Below are 17,547 nucleotides of genomic sequence, written 5' to 3'. Positions count from 1 at the left end.
TACTTGATACTACTAAACACCGCACCACTATTGGCAAGTTGGTCATTCTATAAATTTGGGGTTCACTTTTTACCTTCTGTCCCCGTTACGTCTGACCTCTAATTCTGATGCACTCCTTAATGCAGACTGGCTCAAAGAGTAATTTTGAATAGCAAACTACCGGTACCTACATATACCCAACACAAAAAAATCTTTGGAATTCATTCTTATCCTTGAATGATACTTGAATGGTAAAATACAAAGTACCAAGGTAACAGGGACAGGGGAAAAAGTCACACTTTGAACCCTAAATTTGCAGAATGATCCTAATGTATCACATAAGCCCACTCTGAAACATAACAGCAGGGACCGTGCAACCTTATCGTACCACAAGTTGTGCGACGTAACGTGGTACATTTTAAATCATTCACATCTTTCAGTTTTGAGATTTTTTTCACAGAATGACTGGACACTTTTGGCATTTACCTAATGAAGCATTCTCTGGCATTTCTTGAGTCAGCTCCCAGAGTTCTTGTAGCTCTCTCTCGTCGTCAGGCGTCAGGATGCTAGGTCCCGCCTCCTCTTGGCGTCTTGTGGGCGGGGCCGACTCCTCCGTGCTGATGTCATGTCCTTGGATTGGTTGCTCCTCCTCGGCTTCGCCGTTCACTGGTTTGTAAGATTCGGGCTCGTCTTCATCTTCAAACGCTTCGGGGGAAAATGTTATAATACTTGAAGCAATTCCACATTTCGTAACAATTTGCCATCTTCAGAGGTCCAAAATTAAATAAATTTGGCACAAGCAAGTCATAAGAGAAATATTGATTATTGTGCAACAGAGCTACATTTTTTTTCTCATGCCATTGACAGAAAAATTCATTTAGTTTTTTTGCCAAGCATATAGCTTGATATTAATCCACAATGGAGAACAAACTAACTGAGGGCGCTAGTACATCCACCATCAACACGTGCATGGCAAGATAGTATCTTTAAGGCTGCAAACTTACTTGACAAGCCAAATCCATTTAGGCTGTGGCTATGACTTCATTGTCACTTACGTGGCACGAGGAATTCATTGAGAATATGGCTACGACTTCATTGTCACTTACTTGGCATGCTGAATTCATTGAGAGTATGGCTACGACTTCATTGTCACTTACTTGGCATAGTGAATTCATTGAGAATATGGCTACGACTTCATTGTCACTTACTTGGCATGCTGAATTCATTGAGAATATGGCTACGACTTCATTGTCACTTACTTGGCCTGCTGAATTCATTGAGAATATGGCTACGACTTCATTGCCACTTACTTGGCATGCTGAATTCATTGAGAATATGGCTACGACTTCATTGTCACTTACTTGGCATGCTGAATTCATTGAGAGTATGGCTACGACTTCATTGTCACTTACTTGGCATAGTGAATTCATTGAGAATATGGCTACGACTTCATTGTCACTTACTTGGCATGCTGAATTCATTGAGAATATGGCTACGACTTCATTGTCACTTACTTGGCATGCTGAATTCATTGAGAGCATGGCTACGACTTCATTGTCACTTACTTGGTATGGTGAATTCATTGAGAGTATGGCTATGACTTCATTGTCACTTACTTGGCATGCTGAATTCATTGAAGGCGTCGGCTAAGGCATCAAGGTCCTCTTGGGTAGCCCTGGGCTTCTCCTCCGGCACGTCTGGTCTGTCAGCTGCTTCAAACTGCTCATCGATTGGCGGCTGGAGGTAATGAATAATGCATAGAACTGGTTGCATGCATTGTGATTGGTGCAACAAGAGTGAAAAGTGGGCGGGGTTATGTTTTTTTTAATGCAAAGTGGGCACGGTGGGACATGAATATTCATCAATGTCAGGTTAAGTGACATGACCAGAGAGCTGGAATAATTTGATGTTGATTAACATTCATAAGATTGGCAATTCATTTCAATTAAATTCATTCCTAAATGAAGATGAAAACATTCAATGATTGTGTATTTTTTTTTACATATACAAAGAAAACAATTGGAGCATATCAGATGAACTTTTACGGCATTTGTTTTGTTGCAAAAATAAAAGGTTTCTTTTAAGCAATTTCGGGGGAAGCTTTCAGAGAAACAAAACAAAGCCTTATTGTTTATTGGGGCAAAAAGGGTTGAAAATAACTTTCATATGGCGAGCAAATTAACATGAATGAAAACAACACACAAAATGGACGTCACGAACAGATCAAAGACGTCAGCACACGAGAAACAAAATACACAAATATCAACACCAGATATCACTTTCACCACACAACACTCGCCTCTTCAAGATTAAACTCACCACACCACTTGCACCACATCCCTTTGTCTCACCACATTTTCTCAAAAGTAAAAAAATTCCAACGGAAAGATTTGCTGTAGTACACGAATCCAGCAATGCTCAAAATTGATTGTCATGTGTCCTAAATACACCTATGGTTTACAAGTATTATAAGTGAAAATAGGACTATGACTCAAACATTTTTAGTCCGAATATTTGATGAAAAAAAAAATACAATCTTACTAAAATGGTAACTATGATGGGGGAAAATCTTCCTTTTTTTTTCAAAGAAAAAATGTTCCATGTACCGGTACGTGAAAAATTGTATCTACATGTACATCAAAGTTTTATCAACTTCATAAATCTGAAATATGAAAAATCCATGTGCAGTTTTCTAGTTATATATAATTTAATTTATGAACTAGACGAGAATTATACAATGACATACAAAACGTACACATACATAATGTTAGTGAAATGTTAATACATAATGCAAAGATGTAGATGAGTAATCACAGTTGTTGGTTTAACATGGTATTTAAAAGTGGTATGTAAATCATGTTTTCAACTGAAAAGGATAAAGGACTGCAAAAATGTTTGATCAGTGGAAGTTGTGGAAAGGGAAGGGATGGGGATTGTTCTTGGGTAAAAGGATTGGGGAAAGGACAATTTGGTAAAATGAAAAATGGTCATGCTGAAATTCCAACAATAAGGCTCGTAGTACAGCAGATGGTGATAACATTGCTCAGTTTGGTGATAAAAGCATGAAATTTGGCACAAAGTAACAGTATGTCATAGGAAAGATATTAGGCTATCATATGGGACATTGCAATTTTGTTCTTTGAGCAAAATTTTATCATAGGATAACAAGCAATTTTCAAAATGTTCAAAATGGCAGCCACTGCATGTTATCATAATATATTTTGTTCAAAAGACAAATCTGCGGTGTCCCTATAGCCAAAATATCATATAGTCTGTGTGCCAAATTTCATTCTTTTATCATGATATGAACAATTTCATCATATTGTGCACCGATCTGTTTGACTAGGGTAGGGGATTCTTTGCAGGCAGGCTGGAAGCAAAATTTGCTAATTTTCAATTTAATGAAACTCCAAAAATTGACAGTTGTTATTTTCTTCAAGATCTACATCTGCTGCACATATCAGGAATCTCAAATCCAACACATGCCTAATGTGTACACCAGGAATCAATTGCGATAGGTTTGCTGTGGAATTTTGATACAAGGCGTCGGAAGGGGGCATTTTCAGCAGGCATCGGGGTTTGCAGCTGGACAAACTATTTTGCTGCAGCTTAAAGTTTCCTTGCTCCGCCTTACAGACGTATCGTTTAAAAACAAACTGAAGCAAATGCAAATTCAAAAATGCAGGACAATTTTTTTCATTTGCAAGACACACTCAAAAACAAATAAATAAAAAAATAGTAACAATTTGTTTTTTTAAAATGCAGCTCATGTAAGTATCATCAGTATTCGCAAAATACATGTCCAGGCAAAAACAAGCAAAATAAATTATGTACACAAAGTGATAAACTAATGAAAGCATATTTAATTATAAAGCAATAAATTAAATACCTTTCGATTAAGTCAACACAAAAGTATGAAAATAAATCAGTCTCCAAACTTTTCGACAATACTTTTTTCCAATTCTAGCAAGTGGCAATAAATTAAACAAAATCAAATCGTCCAGTTGATGAGTAATAAACAGGTGATTAATTATTAAAAATATTAAAGTAAATTATTAAAGTAAAGGCAAAGCATTCAGAGATTTATTCTATGATTAATTAAAACCAAAAAGTTTTGTAGGTGATTCAATGTGATAAGAACATAAAAAAATAAACAAAAAAGTGCAGAATAAAGCAATACTTCATGCATATTCATGAGGTGATGCTTCTTTTATGCAAATCAGTACGAATACACAATGCTCAGGGAGGTTGAGCAAGCAGGTCCACATAAAACACATGCAACATTGACCATTTCTTTTGTCATTTCTGTCGGGGATTGCGCTGCGGCTGGATTTGCTTATTTTTCTTTTATTGTTTGTAGGCATCCTTCAGTGTTTGGCCGTCTTATTTAGCGAGCAGTACCTCTCTGTGAAAGCTTGTCTCCGATTGATCCTGCTCCTGAGGAAGATTGAGAAAGGAAGGAGAAAAAAAAATATATGAATGTGGGGTGCTTCTGGTGGATTTTTTTTTTGGGGGGGGGGAGATGGAGGTGGTTGGTGGGGTGAGGGTGAAAAAAGTACAGTAGGACGCCACTATAATTGAAAACTTTACCAAACATTCAGTGATAATATCTCAATAACCCATTCGGCTTTTAGCGTTAGCAGTCTTCAATTATCGACTCTGTGCACGAACAGTAAACGGCGCATTTCTACCACTATCGAGACCACTTTCACGCACATGCTAAAGCCCAGTAAACAGGACTGGTTCATGCGGGTATGGCGCAGAGTACGCACGACTAAGTTAACTTCAAATGCGCCCAAGCAATAGCACCTTCGAGTTTGCGCCAGGCATCATCAGAAACTTGTTCCAATGTCTCTTCCAGTGGTCCCCCAACTCTCCTTTTGTAATCGTTGAGGGGGTGCTTGTACACGGAGCCGATAACCAAAAGCTATTGACCCCATTGTGTTCGCAGAGCGAACTTGTTCTTTAGTTTGAGACCAAATGTAAAGTTTAAAAGTTTTGAGTTTCACGGTCGTACGGTAGGATGATGTTACACCGACCATTGGGCTATAAGCCACATCCTCCTTTTGCTTCCAAAATTTACATACAATTCTACTGAACATTGACAGCAAAAAAGTGCTTGAATGAAACTGCCATACTGAGCAACATTTTGTGGTCCCACTCCATTCACTATAGTGAAGTCCTACTGTTCAAGTAGGTTACAATTGGCAAAAATGTTTTGATTTTTTTTTTTCTGACGATACTGAACATGTACAGAACTGTGATTGTTAAGGTTAGCCGCAGATATCTAACACAGCACACGTGCTAAAGCCATGTTTCCGAATTACTGGACTATGGCTTGCTATTACACACGTGCCTATGGCAGCAGCCACAGCCGCTTCCCATAGACCTGTGTGTTAATTTTAGCCATAGCCAAGTTAAATCGGACACGGCTTAATCTGTTTTCTTTTTGTTAGCACTTCATGAAAGCTAACTACTCATTGACTTTTTAGTTTGATGTTTCAGACAGTCAGGTTATTTTGCATGCACATGTTTTAGTTCAAAATGCACACTTTCAACTTTTGTTGTTGTAAAGTCAGATGCTTATTAAAATACTGGCTATCTTTGTGGTACATGTACAAGAAGAGAAATAGAAAACACAAATAATCTACAATATGAAATACATCCACTGAAAGCTTAACAAAAATGAGTGGGCAAAATAACCTGAAAAGCTGCAAAGAAACACATGTGGTATAACTGATGTCATGCTAACGATGAAAATGTATGTAAAAATCAACAATCAATCAACATTTTAGCAAAAAAAGAGAGGAATGTTTATGAATCAAAAATTGCAAGAGAAACAAAAATAATAGAAGCAAGCTTTTCAACATGTTATTATTTCCAAGGATAAAAAGTGTAATGGTATGCAAATGAATAAAAACAAACGAATCACTAATTTTCTAAAGAAAAACAAATTGTAAAATAAAAATGTAGCAGTGATGACCTGATTAAGCAAGCTGTTTTTCATGCTACAATGTATGTGCTGGCATGAATGAACAGAAAAGTTTGATAAGGAATGATGGGATATCTGATGCATCATGGGAAGGCATGTGGTATCATGGGAAGATAACAAAATGGACGCCGGTTGCCAACAGGTGGTCTTTAGTACAGTAGCATTTTGTGTACAGAAGACACAACAAAAACTGAAGATGCAGTGCATGTGAACATTCCAGCAATGGGACTTGAAACAGCAGCTTGATGATTGCATGAACAATTATTCAATTCTTAGCACCATACCTCCAAAGTAGACTCCACTCCAGCCTGGGTACTGGCTACCACAACCCTCTCATGGTGCACCTCGGCATACACGGTACGTGTTGTGACCTCTGAGGATTCAGTGAAAGTGCTGACTTGTGTGTGTTCAGTAGTCTCTAAAGGAGTCTGATCCTCAACTTGTTCTTCACCCAGAGGGCATTCTTCTAGCTCTTGCACCTCTTTCTCCTGGTATGTTTCATCTTGAGACTCTTGCACGCCTTCTTCTTCAAACTCTATTTCTTCCTGCTTCCCTACAAACTCTTGCTCTTCGATTCGATCATCGGCTATAATTTCCTCCTCTTCTTGAGGTTCTGAGACTGGCACTTCTTCATCTGCTTTGATTGTTTCCCCGTCAACGTCCCCTTCATCTGAAGCTAGAACATCATCCCTGGGAACGTCTTCTTCATACATCCCTTCATCTTCTTCAACAGCTTTTTCTTCCAGATCATCCTCAATCTCTGAATCTTCTGATGGCTCACGATCTCGAGATTGGAACTCTCCAAAGCTAGCTATGGCAGTACCTCCGACAACTGCAACTGCCACAGGTTTTGTTGGGCTGTCCACCTCGTCACCCTTTTCCTCAACTTCCTGTCCTGGAGGAGGAGCCAGCTTGTGCGGAGGCGGCTTGTGAGATTCTTCCTCCTCATCCGGAGATGGAAGTTGACCTTCCGATTCTGAGACGGGCTGGGGCTCTCCGGGAAGAGTTATGGAATCAGCTGCTTCATCAGAAGGCTCTCCTCCAATGATGACAGTAGACTCATGTGTTATCACAGTAGTCTGGGAGTATGAAGACTCCTGTACAGTCGTGGTCACTTCTGAGAGATGGTCCTCCCTTATTTCTTCTTCAAGTCGGGCTTGGATATCGCTGCTCTCCAACATCTCACTTCTCTGGGCAGCAGCTTGTGCCTCATCTTCGGGGGACGGTAGAGGTGTCAGTGGCTGCAAGTCCTCTTTTGGTTCTTCAAATGGTTGCTCCTCTTTTGGTTGAGCCTCTTGTTCATGCTCTGGCTCTATGTCTTCCACTTCTCTCTCTTCCTCTAGTTCCTCCTCTTCTACTTGGGATTCTTGCTGCTCCTCCTCAGGGGTTTGTGACCTAGCTTCTTGTTCTTCTAGAGGTTCTAGAATTTGAGCAGAAGCAGGTGCAACAAGGAGGTTGGGGTCATAGTAATCCTGCTCTGTTGGACCATCAACCAACTGAACCTCTTCTTCGATGGGTTCTTCTTCTCTTTGCTCTTCAGGGACATGTTGTTCTTCCTGTAGCTGCTCTTCAAAGTCATCTTGGGCCTCGTCTTCGCAAATAGGAATTGGTTCTGGTAAAGATTCAGGTGTGTCTGGCAGTTCTTGAATTTCTGGCGTCTGGAGGGTCTCATACTGCTCTGTCTGCTGCTTGAGATCAAGATCTTGAGGAGTCTCTAAGATGTGCTCTTCTTGTTCAGAGAATGCTACTTCCTTCAATTCTCCATCAGATTCAATCGGTGAGTCTGGGATTGGGGTGATTTCTGGTGTCTGGGGTAAGAGTAGTTCATCCTCTTCTCGGAGTTTCTGCTCCTCAAATGCAAGGTCTACTGGAGGAGGCACAAACTCCTGTTCAAAGGTCTCAGTTTCTTGGATAATTTCATGCTCTTCTTCCAGTTTCTCACCATCATCTCTGAGAGAGGTTTCGCCAGATGGTGTTTGTACTAAATACTTTTCTTCCATTTGGATGACCTCCAAGCTGGATCGACGGTCTTCTGTTTCAATATCCGGGCTCAGTCTGCCATCTTCTTTGTCACTGTCTTCGCCTCTTGGTGTCATCTCCGGTGTATAAGGAGATTCAATGACTGCAATACTTTCTTCTTGTAGGTGCATATAGCTTTGGCTCGAGTATGTTTCTGTGATATCAAGAATCTCTGGAGTATGAGGTCTTTCAGTGTCCTCTGGTTTCTCCTCAATTAAGTTATCTTCAATGTCGGCATCCTCAGAGATGCCACCCTCAGCAGAATATTCCTCATACAAGTACTCATCGACTTCCTCCGGGTTATCATCTTCATCCAAGACAGGCTCATGTTTCGTCTTTTCTTCTGGTTTCTCCAACTGTGGAAATGGTGATCTTGGAATGTCGTCAAGAACTTCATCATTGTCCTCTTCATCTTCTGCTGGTTTCTCTTCGCCATCCACATGATCAACATCATAACTAAACACAGCCTCACTTTCAACCTGTTCCTGGGTTTCTTCAAGCTTCTCCTCTGTAAAAGGTTCAGCTGCCGCTTCCTTCTCAACCTCTTCCTCTTCAGGTTCCTCTGGAAATTCTTCCACAATTTGTTCAACAGGTTCTTCTGCTGGTTCTGCTTCAACTATCTCTGCACTTTCTTCTGGTTCTTCTACTGGTTCCATTTCTTTTGGTTCCAGTTCTCCTTCCTGTTCTGCATGGGTTTCTTCTGTTTCCTCATAATCCACATCAGGCTGATCCAGTTCTTGCTCCTTTGCTTCAATGCTCTCAACCAGCCTGTGAACTGAGACACTTTGCTCAACTACTCTGATTTCCCTAGCAATTCCCAATTCTGCCTCAGCAATAGCCTCAGGGGTCAGTTCTTGTTCTTGTTGATCTTCCATTGATTCTTCTACAGATTTTAGAACGTCTTCCTGTTCATCTACATCTCCAACATCTTCATCCTCCAAGACAGATTCTTCTTGCAGCTGCTCTTCATCTCTTTGGTCTTCAAACTCCTCAACTTCTTTAGTGGGCTCTTTTTCAGTTGCAACTACTGCAATTTCACCTGGCTCCTGAATTTCTTCTCGAATGTCCTCCTCATCTGGAAGTGAAGGCTGCTGATGCTCGTGATGAACCTCTGAAACAATGGTCTTCACAACAGTCTGCTGCACAATGGTATGTGTTTCCATGTGGATAGTTTTTTGGGTGTCTACTAATATTTCTGTTTGGTCTTCTTTGGGTTCTTCTTCAGGCTCTTGGTCAATCACTTCATCACTTTCTGTTTCAACTTTTTGTGGTTCCTGGACATCTTCTTTCTCTTCCCCTTCTGGTGCCTCTTCTTCCTCTTCAATTCTTTCCTCTTCCACAACTACCTCTTGCTGTGGCTCTTGTTCTAGTTCTTGGAATGTTTCTTCTGGTACTACTTCCTCTTCTTTAAGAACTTCTGGGGCAGCTTCTTCAGCTATTCTCTCCTCTTCCACAATAACCTGTTCTTCGGGTTCTTGCACAGGTTCCAGTAAGGTTTCTTCTGGTTCAACTTCCTCCTCTTCCTCAGCAGGAACTTCTGGTGCAGCTTCTTCTTTGGTCACTTCTTCCAACACAGCTTCTTCCTCAGTTCTCTCCGCTTCCATAATAACATCTTCTGGCTCTTCAGGTTTTTGCTCTTGCTCTTCATAGGTTTCCTCCGGTGCACTTTCCTCAGCCAAGGGAACTTCTGGAGCAGCTTCTTCCTCAATTCTTTCCTCTTCCACAATTACTCCTTCTTGTTCTTGTTCTGGCTCTACTTCTTCGTGTGCCTCTTCTTCAGTTTCCTTTGCCTCTTCATGACGATCATGGATGACAGTGGATTGAACTATGGTTTGCTGGACACTGATGTGAGTTTCTGTGTGAACTATTTTCTCCTCCTCGTGAAGCACCTGAACGCCTTCAACGTCAGAAACCACATCTTCCATATGTTCTTCTTCTTGTGGTTTTTGATCTTGTTCCGTTACCACTTCCTCATGCAGTTCTTGTTCTGGAAGGGTTTCCAGTTCAACTTCTTCAGAGGCAGCTTCTTCCTCAATTCTTTCCTCTTTCATGACTACATCTTCTGTTTCTTGTTCAGATATTTCCACTGGTGCAACTTCCTCTGCCGCAGGGGTAACTTCTTCTTCAGGTGCAGCTTCTTTCAGTTTTTCCACTTCTTCAACCACCTGCTCTTCACGTGCTTGCACAGGTTCCTCTTCTTCATAAGGAACTTCTGGCACAGTTTCTTCCTCAATTATTTTCTCTTCCATGACAACCTCTTCTGGTTCTGGCTCATCAAAAGTTTCCTCTTCCTTTACCTCAATTCTCTCCTTTTCTTCGATTGCTGGCTCTGGAATCTCTTCCTCTGGAAGCACAACTTCTTCAGATGCCTCTTCTTCAGTTGCTTTCGACTCCCCATGAAGATCATAGGTTACTGTAGACTGAACAATGGTTTGCTTGACACTGATATGAGTTTCTGTGTGAACTAGTTTCTCCTCATCTTGAACCACCTGAGAAACATCTTCAACTTCAGGAGCCACAAGCTCTATATGTTCCTCTTCCTTTGGTTCTTGATCTGGTTCAGTAACAATGTCCTCCTGTATTTCTTGTTCTGGAAGGGTTTCTTGTTCAACTACTTCAGGAGCAGCTTCTTCCTCCATTCTTATCTCTTGCATGACTACCTCCGTTTCTTGTTCTTCCTCATAGATTTTCTCTGGTGCCACTTCCTCTACCTCAGGAACAACCTCCTGGGCAAACTCTTCTTCTGGTGCAGCTTCTTCCATTTTTTCCTCTTCTCCAACAACCTGTTCTTCAGGTTCTTGCACAGGCTCCTCTTCTTCAGGAAGAATGTCTGGCGCAGCTTCTTCCTCAATTGTTTTCTCTACCATGACAACCTCTTCTTGTTCTAAAACTTCTTCTGGAGCTACTTCTTCCTCAATTCTCTCCTCTTCTTCAATTGCTGGCTTTGGAACCTCTTCCTGTGGAAGAACCTCTTCTTCAGATGCTTTCACCACTTCGTGAAGATCATAGCTGACCGTAGATTGAACAATGGTTTGCTGGACACTGATATGAGTTTCTGTGTGAACTATTTTCTCCTCATCTTGAACCACCTGAGAAACATCTTCAACTTCGGGAGCCACATGCTCTATATGTTCCTCTTCCTTTGGTTCTTGATCTGGTTCAGTAACAACGTCCTCCTGTATTTCTTGTTCTGGAAGGGTTTCTTGTTCAACTTCTTCAGGAGCAACTTCTTCCTCAATTCTTTCCTCTTGTACGACTACTTCTGTTTCTTGTTCTTCCTCATAGATTTCCTCTGGTGCCACTTCCTCTACCTCAGGAACAACCTCCTGGGCAACCTCTTCTTCCGGTGCAGCTTCTTCCATTTTTTCCTCTTCTTCGAATACCTGTTCAGGTTCTTGCACAGGCTCCTCTTCTTCAGGAAGAATGTCTGGCGCAGCTTCTTCCTCAATTGTTTTCTCTACCATGACAACCTCTTCTTGTTTTGGTTCTGGCTCTGGCTCCTCATAAGTTTTCTCTACTACAATTTCCTCTTCTTTTTCTATCTCTTCTTCTTCTGGAGCTACTTCTTCCTCAATTCTCTCCTCCTCTTCAATTGCTGGCTCTGGAACCTCTTCCTGTGGAAGAACCTCTTCTTCGGATGCTTCCACCACTTCGTGCAGATCATAGCTGACCGTAGATTGAACAATGGTTTGCTGGACACTGATATGAGTTTCTGTGTGAACTATTTTCTCCTCATCTTGAACCACCTGAGAAACATCTTCAACTTCAGGAGCCACAAGCTCTATATGTTCCTCTTCCTTTGGTTCTTGATCTGGTTCAGTAACAATGTCCTCCTGTATTTCTTGTTCTGGAAGGGTTTCTTGTTCAACTACTTCAGGAGCAGCTTCTTCCTCCATTCTTATCTCTTGCATGACTACCTCCGTTTCTTGTTCTTCCTCATAGATTTTCTCTGGTGCCACTTCCTCTACCTCAGGAACAACCTCCTGGGCAAACTCTTCTTCCGGTGCAGCTTCTTCCATTTTTTCCTCTTCTCCAACAACCTGTCCTTCAGGTTCTTGCACAGGCTCCTCTTCTTCAGGAAGAATGTCTGGCGCAGCTTCTTCCTCAATTGTTTTCTCTACCATGACAACCTCTTCTTGTTCTAAAACTTCTTCTGGAGCTACTTCTTCCTCAATTCTCTCCTCTTCTTCAATTGCTGGCTCTGGAACCTCTTCCTGTGGAAGAACCTCTTCTTCGGATGCTTCCACCACTTCGTGAAGATCATAGCTGACCGTAGATTGAACAATGGTTTGCTGGACACTGATATGAGTTTCTGTGTGAACTATTTTCTCCTCATCTTGAACCACCTGAGGAACATCTTCAACTTCAGGAGCCACATGCTCTATATGTTCCTCTTCCTTTGGTTCTTGATCTGATTCAGTAACAACGTCCTCCTGTATTTCTTGTTCTGGAATGGTTTCTTGTTCAACTTTTTCTTCAGGAGCAGCTTCTTCCTCCATTCTTATCTCTTGCATGACTACCTCCGTTTCTTGTTCTTCCTCATAGATTTCCTCTGGTGCTACTTCCTCTACCTCAGGAACAACCTCCTGGGCAAACTCTTCTTCTGGTGCAGCTTCTTCCAATTTTTCCTCTTCTTCGAATACCTGTTCAGGTTCTTGCACCGGCTCCTCTTCTTCAGGAAGAATGTCTGGCGCAGCTTCTTCCTCAATTGTTTTCTCTACCATGACAACCTCTTCTTGTTTTGGTTCTAGTTCTGGCTCCTCATAAGTTTTCTCTACTACAATTTCCTCTTCCTTTTCTATCTCTTCTTCTTCTAAAACTTCTTCTGGAGCTACTTCTTCCTCAATTCTCTCCTCTTCTTCAATTGCTGGCTCTGGAACCTCTTCCTGTGGAAGAACCTCTTCTTCGGATGCTTCCACCACTTCGTGAAGATCATAGCTGACCGTAGATTGAACAATGGTTTGCTGGACACTGATATGAGTTTCTGTGTGAACTATTTTCTCCTCATCTTGAACCACCTGAGAAACATCTTCAACTTCAGGAGCCACATGCTCTACATGTTCCTCTTCCTTTGGTTCTTGATCTGGTTCAGTAACAACGTCCTCCTGTATTTCTTGTTCTGGAAGGGCTTCTTGTTCAACTACTTCAGGAGCAGCTTCTTCCTCCATTCTTATCTCTTGCATGACTACCTCCGTTTCTTGTTCTTCCTCATAGATTTCCTCTGGTGCCACTTCCTCTACCTCAGGAACAACCTCCTGGGCAAACTCTTCTTCTGGTGCAGCTTCTTCCATTTTTTCCTCTTCTTCGAATACCTGTTCTTCAGGTTCCTGCACAGGCTCCTCTTCTTCAGGAAGAATGTCTGGCGCAGCTTCTTCCTCAATTGTTTTCTCTACCATGACAACCTCTTCTTCTTCTAAAACGTCTTCTGGAGCTACTTCTTCCTCAATTCTCTCCTCTTCTTCAATTGCTGGCTCTGGAACCTCTTCCTGTGGAAGAACCTCTTCTTCGGATGCTTCCACCACTTCGTGAAGATCATAGCTGACCGTAGATTGAACAATGGTTTGCTGGACACTGATATGAGTTTCTGTGTGAACTATTTTCTCCTCATCTTGAACCACCTGAGAAACATCTTCAACTTCAGGAGCCACATGCTCTACATGTTCCTCTTCCTTTGATTCTTGATCTGGTTCAGTAACAACTTCCTCCTGTATTTCTTGTTCTGGAAGGGTTTCTTGTTCAACTTCTTCTTCAGGAGCAGCTTCTTCCTCCATTCTTATCTCTTGCATGACTACCTCTGTTTCTTGTTCTTGCTCATAGATTTCCTCTGGTGCTACTTCCTCTACCTCAGGAACAACATCCGGGGCAACCTCTTCTTCCGGTGCAGCTTCTTCCATTTTTTGCTCTTCTTCAACAACCTGTTCTTCAGGTTCTTGCACAGGCTCCTCTTCTTCAGGAAGAATGTCTGGTGCAGCTTCTTCCTCAATTGTTTTCTCTACCATGACAACCTCTTCTTGTTTTGGTTTTGGCTCTGGCTCCTCATAAGTTTTCTCAACTACAATTTCCTCTTCTTGTTCTAAAACATCTTCTGGAGCTTCTTCTTCCTCAACTCTCTCTTCTTCTTCAATTGCTGGCTCTTGAATCTCTTCCTGCCGAAGCACCTCTTCTTCAGGTCCCTCTTTTTTAGTTTCTTTCACCTCTTCGTGAGGAACATAGCTGACAGTGGACTGAACTATGGTTTGCTGGACACTGATGTGAGTCTCTGTGTGAACTATTCTCTCATCCTCTTGAACCACCTCAGCAACATCTTCAGGTACTTGTTCTGGCTCTTTGTAGGCTTCCACTGGTGCAATTACCTCCTCTGGAATAACTTCTTGATCATCCTCTTCAAGGGCAGCTTCTTCCTGAATATGTTCCTTTTTCACATATACCTCTTCTTCTGGCTCTTCTGGCCTTTCAGGTTCTTGCTCTGGTTCTTTGTAGGTGTCCACTGGTGTAAGTTCCTCCTCAGGAATGACTTCTGGGGCAGCTTCTTTAGGGGCAGCTTCTTCCTCAAGTCTTTCCTCCTCCACAACTACCTCCTCTTCTGGCTCTGGCTCTTGATAAGCTTCCTCTTGAACAATTTCTTCTTCCAATTCTTCAGGGACCACTTCCGGTGTAACTTCTTCCAGCACAGCTTGTTCCTCAATTCTCTCTTCTTCCAACGTCACCTCTTCAAGTGGTTCAGGCTTTTCAGCATATATAATTTCTTCGGGCTGTTCTTCTGCCCGGGAGGTCAAATGAATGACCTCTCTGTGAACAATTGTCTCAGTTTTATGTACAGTTGTCTGCACCAGAACATCAGCTCCCATATCTGGTGGCACTTCCAGTTTGGTCTCTGGTTGTTCACGAATGTCTTCTTCTGGAATTTCCTCTTGGAGATCACTAGCTACATCAGGTTCTTCGGGTTCTGGTTCTTCTTCAGGTTTTGGTTCTACTTCGGGTTCTGGCTCTTTAGCTTCCGGTTCTGGTTCTAATATAGGTTCTGGTTCTTCTTCAGGCTCTGGGCTAGCTTCCCTTTGCTCAATTACCTCCTCCTGCTCTACCTCTTTGGGTTCCTTTAGAACCTCTTCCGAAGGTTCTTCTTCAACATGCTCCATCTCTTTCTCTGCTTCTTCAAATTCCTCCTTCGTCTGTATAACAGGAACCTCTTCTTGGACAACCGCTTCCTGAATTTCCTCTTCTCTTGGAATATCCACAGGCTCCTCGTGAGCATCTTTGCTCACGGAAATCACTGTAGAAGTCACTTCTGACACATCTGGCACCCCTTCCTCTGTAATTCTCACTCTCTTGGTTATTTTGGTTGTGGTTGTAGTTATCGTTTGCTCTCGGAACACGGTGCTGTCATGGATAGCTGCTTCTGGTTCCTGTGATGGAGCTGGTTCCACTGATGGTTCCTACAAGGAAAACTTTTCGTCAGGAACTTGCATAACAGCAGACACACTCGCATTAATGTTTACACATGCACTTTTCTTTCCAGGTTCAAATATTTGAGCACCAGAATAACCATAAAAATGAGATGCTCTACATGTTCATTCTTTTCGAGTTCACTCACAACCCTAAGTTGTGTGTCTACCTACCTACAATAAAACCCACCGCAGACTAAACTCCAGTTCAGAAATCAGACCCAAAGTGGCTATAGGGATTTGCATCTATAAGTGCCAACCCAACCACTTCACAGCCTTTGTGAAATTTAACTGCAAGAAAATTATTTGTAGCCTTCAGCAAAATTTAAAAAATAATCCAGACTGAAGTACTCCAGGAGCAAAGAGAACTAAATGAGAACTTAGGCCGATTGGGTATATTTGTCAGCCCATCATACATTTTCCAATACATCAAACAAATTCAGTTAAATATAGAAAATATCAAATGGACTTGAAATACTCTGAATGTGAGCTATGCAACACAAATTCTGTTCACTTTTGAACATTTGAAACCCATGAAACTGGTCGTACCGTGTACCTTCCCCTGATCTGCCTCCATACATACCTCTTGCTCCTGAGGGGTTTCCGCCACACTCTCCCCTCCTTGTCTAGTCTTGGCCTCTACCTGTTCAACCAATTTCTCCTGCGGTTAATCACACGTGAGTCACCAGCAATCAAGATACAACACGCACACCAGACTAGAACTAAGATGGTGCATACATGGTCAATGGTGATCTCTAAATCTAAAAGCACTAGGCAGACATTTTGAACAGATAGATTCGACAGCCAATTTCATTATCTTTAAATTCTGGCAACCATGTTTCTGAAGTTGGCAATTCATCCCTCAACAAATACTGTTGGAGGAAAATATTCAAAACAGAAACATATTACATAATTTAATTATGTTTATGCAACTTTGATTCTGCTAGATTAGTTGGCAAGATGTAAATCATTTTTCCAATGCAAATTATTATTATTATTATATTATAAGGTGTACCTTGGGTACAAGACAAAATGGCTGCCAGTTAGAAATTGCTTTTGATGTGAATGTCAGATGACTTCCCTCATTACATTTTATGTAGTTCGACTTGAACTACATTTCCTATTTGTTAATTCAAACGTTTGGGGGAAAAAAATGGCTTGGCAACAAATTTTATCATAATTTCACATGTACGTCAGCCGAAAAATCCCCAATTAGGTAATCTGACGCAAATGTACTTTCTTAAAAAAAATGACAAGGGAAGTCATGTACATATTCAACATCAATTTTGGCTGAGAAAATTTACTGCACTGTCTAAAAACTATGTGAGTTAGTGAGTGCGAATCAGCCAAGATTAGATGCTATCCAATGAGAATGCAAAACGAAATAAACGAGAAAAAAAAGAAAGAAGCAAGCGATGCAATGGGACCATGCAAGGTAATATAAAGGTCTGCATACAGGTAAAGGATGGGACCCATGGTTATGGAGATTAGAAACGGGAAAACAGGATAATGTTTGTGAATGTGATCAAACCTTTTCATGTACTTAATGTTTTTTTATACTACTCCGTTTTAAATCTATTAGTTTAACATTAAAGTTTAAATGTACTATTTCTACTACAATGAGATTTGCCAGGCTTAAATTAATAATTTGGTGAAATTTAAAGCTTAACTTGAACAAGGTTCAGCATATAATTAGTCCAACAGATATTATGGATTAATACCAACAACGTAAATTAATATATTACATTATTTGCAGAAAAACAACTTTAGAAATCTATTATGAAAATCGCTTGAGTTTACCAGCAATAAGATTAGATGCTAACAATTTAAATTTCAGACGAACAAACATGTACGCACAAACGACATGAAGACAAAACAGTTGACAATTAAACAAAATGAAACATAAAAGATCCCACGGAGTGCTTCTTTTGTTAACCTAAAATAAAGAGTGGGACGTTACTTTAGTGAGGTGTTGCTAAGGGTAAATTGGAAGAAAATGGTAAAAACTGTAACTCACCTAAGTTCCAATTGAAAATATTATTGTTTGTTTTTTTATTTGTGGATTTAACAGCCCGATTGAAATTATTTATGCCGGATTAAAATTAAATTGATGCA

At 41.1% G+C, this 17,547-nt stretch overlaps 1 protein-coding gene across 40 annotated transcripts in view; it reads right to left on the bottom strand.

Annotated features, from left to right (window-relative positions):
- Window positions 1-17,547, bottom strand: part of LOC119731256 (ankyrin-2-like) — a 148,769-nt gene that overhangs the window by 9,313 nt on the left and 121,909 nt on the right. For 36 of the 40 annotated variants that reach the window (XM_038204382.1, XM_038204380.1, XM_038204348.1 and 33 more), the window contains 5 exons: window positions 16,016-16,093; window positions 6,256-15,423; window positions 4,381-4,416; window positions 1,596-1,716; window positions 466-684 (listed from right to left, as the gene is read on the bottom strand). In XM_038204382.1, the coding sequence (XP_038060310.1) occupies window positions 466-684; window positions 1,596-1,716; window positions 4,381-4,416; window positions 6,256-15,423; window positions 16,016-16,093 (9,622 nt within the window). The remainder of the gene's footprint in view (window positions 1-465; window positions 685-1,595; window positions 1,717-4,380; window positions 4,417-6,255; window positions 15,424-16,015; window positions 16,094-17,547) is intronic. The other 4 variants (XM_038204383.1, XM_038204385.1, XM_038204384.1 and 1 more) reach the window with 4 other exon arrangements.

The sequence above is a fragment of the Patiria miniata genome, unplaced genomic scaffold (assembly GCF_015706575.1).
Source record: "Patiria miniata isolate m_02_andy unplaced genomic scaffold, ASM1570657v1 HiC_scaffold_23, whole genome shotgun sequence".
In the NCBI taxonomy this organism is placed as follows: Eukaryota; Metazoa; Echinodermata; class Asteroidea; order Valvatida; family Asterinidae; genus Patiria; species Patiria miniata.
The sequence above is the reverse complement of the archived record's forward strand: the minus strand, read 5'-3'. Positions and strand labels throughout refer to the sequence as shown.